This window comes from Colobus angolensis, unplaced genomic scaffold (genome assembly GCF_000951035.1).
Source record: "Colobus angolensis palliatus isolate OR3802 unplaced genomic scaffold, Cang.pa_1.0 Scaffold24, whole genome shotgun sequence".
Taxonomy (NCBI): domain Eukaryota; kingdom Metazoa; phylum Chordata; class Mammalia; order Primates; family Cercopithecidae; genus Colobus; species Colobus angolensis.
In genome coordinates this window covers 11,516,138-11,518,235 of record NW_012115599.1, presented here as the reverse complement: position 1 = coordinate 11,518,235, position 2,098 = coordinate 11,516,138, and the positions used below count along the sequence as shown (strand labels likewise).

The 2,098-nt window shown below is 53.4% G+C and overlaps 1 protein-coding gene across 1 annotated transcript in view; it reads left to right on the top strand.

Moving 5' to 3' along the window:
- LHFPL5 (lipoma HMGIC fusion partner-like 5) overlaps nt 1–1,808 on the top strand; it is a 14,535-nt gene extending 12,727 nt beyond the window's left edge. Inside the window, exons 2-3 of the mRNA XM_011945522.1 lie at nt 673–909; nt 1,750–1,808. Of these exons, the coding sequence (XP_011800912.1) occupies nt 673–909; nt 1,750–1,808 (296 nt within the window). The remainder of the gene's footprint in view (nt 1–672; nt 910–1,749) is intronic.
- The last annotated feature ends 290 nt before the right edge of the window (nt 1,809–2,098 follow it).

The following is a 2,098-nucleotide window of genomic DNA, read 5'->3' as shown; positions in this document are numbered from 1 at the left end:
CTCACTGCAAGCTCCGCCTCCCAGGTTCATGCCATTCTCCTGCCTCAGCCTCCTGAGTAGCTGGGATTACAGGCATGCGCCACCACGGCAGGCTAATTTTGTATTTTTAGTAGAGATAGGGTTTCTCCATGTTGGTCAGGCTGGTCTCAAACTCCCGACCTCGGGTGATCCACCCGCCTCAGCCTCCCAAAGTGCTGGGATTACAGGCATGAGCCAGCGTGCTTGGCCGACACTTTCTTATTACACTTATTTCACAGATGTTGTAAGTATGAAGAAATGTGCATCTCAGCAGTGATGAGTTCTTTGGGCTGGGACCAGATACTGGAGGGCTTTGAAGCCAGGGCAGGTGGTGCGTTGTTGAGTTCAAAGTGAGGAGAATGGCTGAGGACCTGGGAGGACCACCTGGTGTGGTGGCAGAGCCTGCCTGGGCTGAGGAGTTCAGCTCTCTGCCTCTGCCCCAACCGCTGGGTCTCAGGGGCCAGTTGCTTTAACTCTCAGAGCCTCAGTTTTCTCACCTGTGTTCTGCAAGGATGGTAGAAGCTACCTCTCATGCCTCCTGAGGCTGTTAACAGAAGGAGAAGGGAGGTGACAATATAACAGCAGTGCAAAGTGGGAGGTAGTGGACTGGGCACACTCAGCCTGATGCCATCTGCACCCCTCCTTCCCCCTCAGCCACAGGTCTAATGATTGGCTGCCTGGTCTACCCTGACGGTTGGGACTCAAGTGAGGTACGGCGCATGTGTGGGGAGCAGACGGGCAAGTACACGCTGGGTCACTGCACCATCCGCTGGGCCTTCATGCTGGCCATCCTCAGCATTGGCGATGCCCTCATCCTCTCCTTCCTGGCCTTCGTGTTGGGCTACCGGCAGGACAAGCTCCTCCCTGATGACTACAAGGCAGATGGAACTGGTAATCCCTCAACTCCACAATGGTGTCCCCTGCCTGGAGACCCTGGGATGTGGGTAGGGGTTCGTATTAGCCAGTTCTCTAAGGCTTGGTCCCTGGCCAAGGGATGGGGACAATCAGACACAGCCCATGTCCTCCCTGAAATTAAAGCCAGTGGAGGGTTGCAAGCTAGCAGGTGATAAGGTGATCTGTGATAAAGGAATGTCCCCCTCACCCCTCTACACTCTCAGAGGCTATAGGGGTGAGAGCTGCAATCCAGCCTTGGGGGCTAAGTGTGGTCTCCCCTAGAAGGAGGCACTGAGGCTGGGTCTCAAAGTAATATTCCTGGGAGCTTGCTTGGTGGAGAGGGGAACAACAGGGGGATGAGTTGCTGGGGAGGGAGTAGGAAGGCAGGGACCTTTAGAACAGATCAACAGAGGGTGCAGAAGTGACAGCTCCTGGAGTGCAGCTGGTGGGAGCCCAAGATCCCTGGAGGAACAGCAGCCTTGGGATTCTCGTAATGTTCATCCTGTTTCAATTCCCTCCCATCAAAATCCTACCTGTCAGTCATAAAAGTTAGCTGTAGCTGATCCTCGAGGCCCAAGCAGACCCTCCAGGAAGCCCTCCCTGACTGCTTCCCATTACCTCCCTTCTTCCTAGGGTGCTTTTCACTTCTGTTTCTTATTGGTCTCTTCCCCTGCCCGTTTTGAGAGGCTAACTTTTTCAGAGCATTAATTTCTTCCCCGAGTCAAAGGCAAGGACTGTCTGCACCCCTGTGAATCCCCAAATGCCTGGTCTCAGCAGGTGGCCATCACTGGGGACCTGTTACATCTCAGGGATCTCTCCAGTCTCTTTTCCCCATAGCTGTCTTCACATTAGCCCTTGGACTAGAAGAAGCAGCCAAACTCCTCTGTCCACTATAACCAAGGACTCTTCCCACATGAGAAACTTTAAGCCCAAAAGGGAGAGTCACTCAGAAGTTCCCAGAAAGGCAGTGGCAAAGAAGAGCCCAGAACTCAGGTCCTCTCTGGCCAAGACTGGGGCCCACTTCTCCATAAAGAAGTGATAGGAAACATTTCATCCTTCTTTGGGAGTGGGACAAGGATAACCCACCTGTTATGTGGTTAAAGATGTAAACAGGCCAAATGCGGTGGCTCATGCTTATAATCCCAGCACTTTGGGAGGCCGAAGTGGGCAGATCATGAGGTCAAGA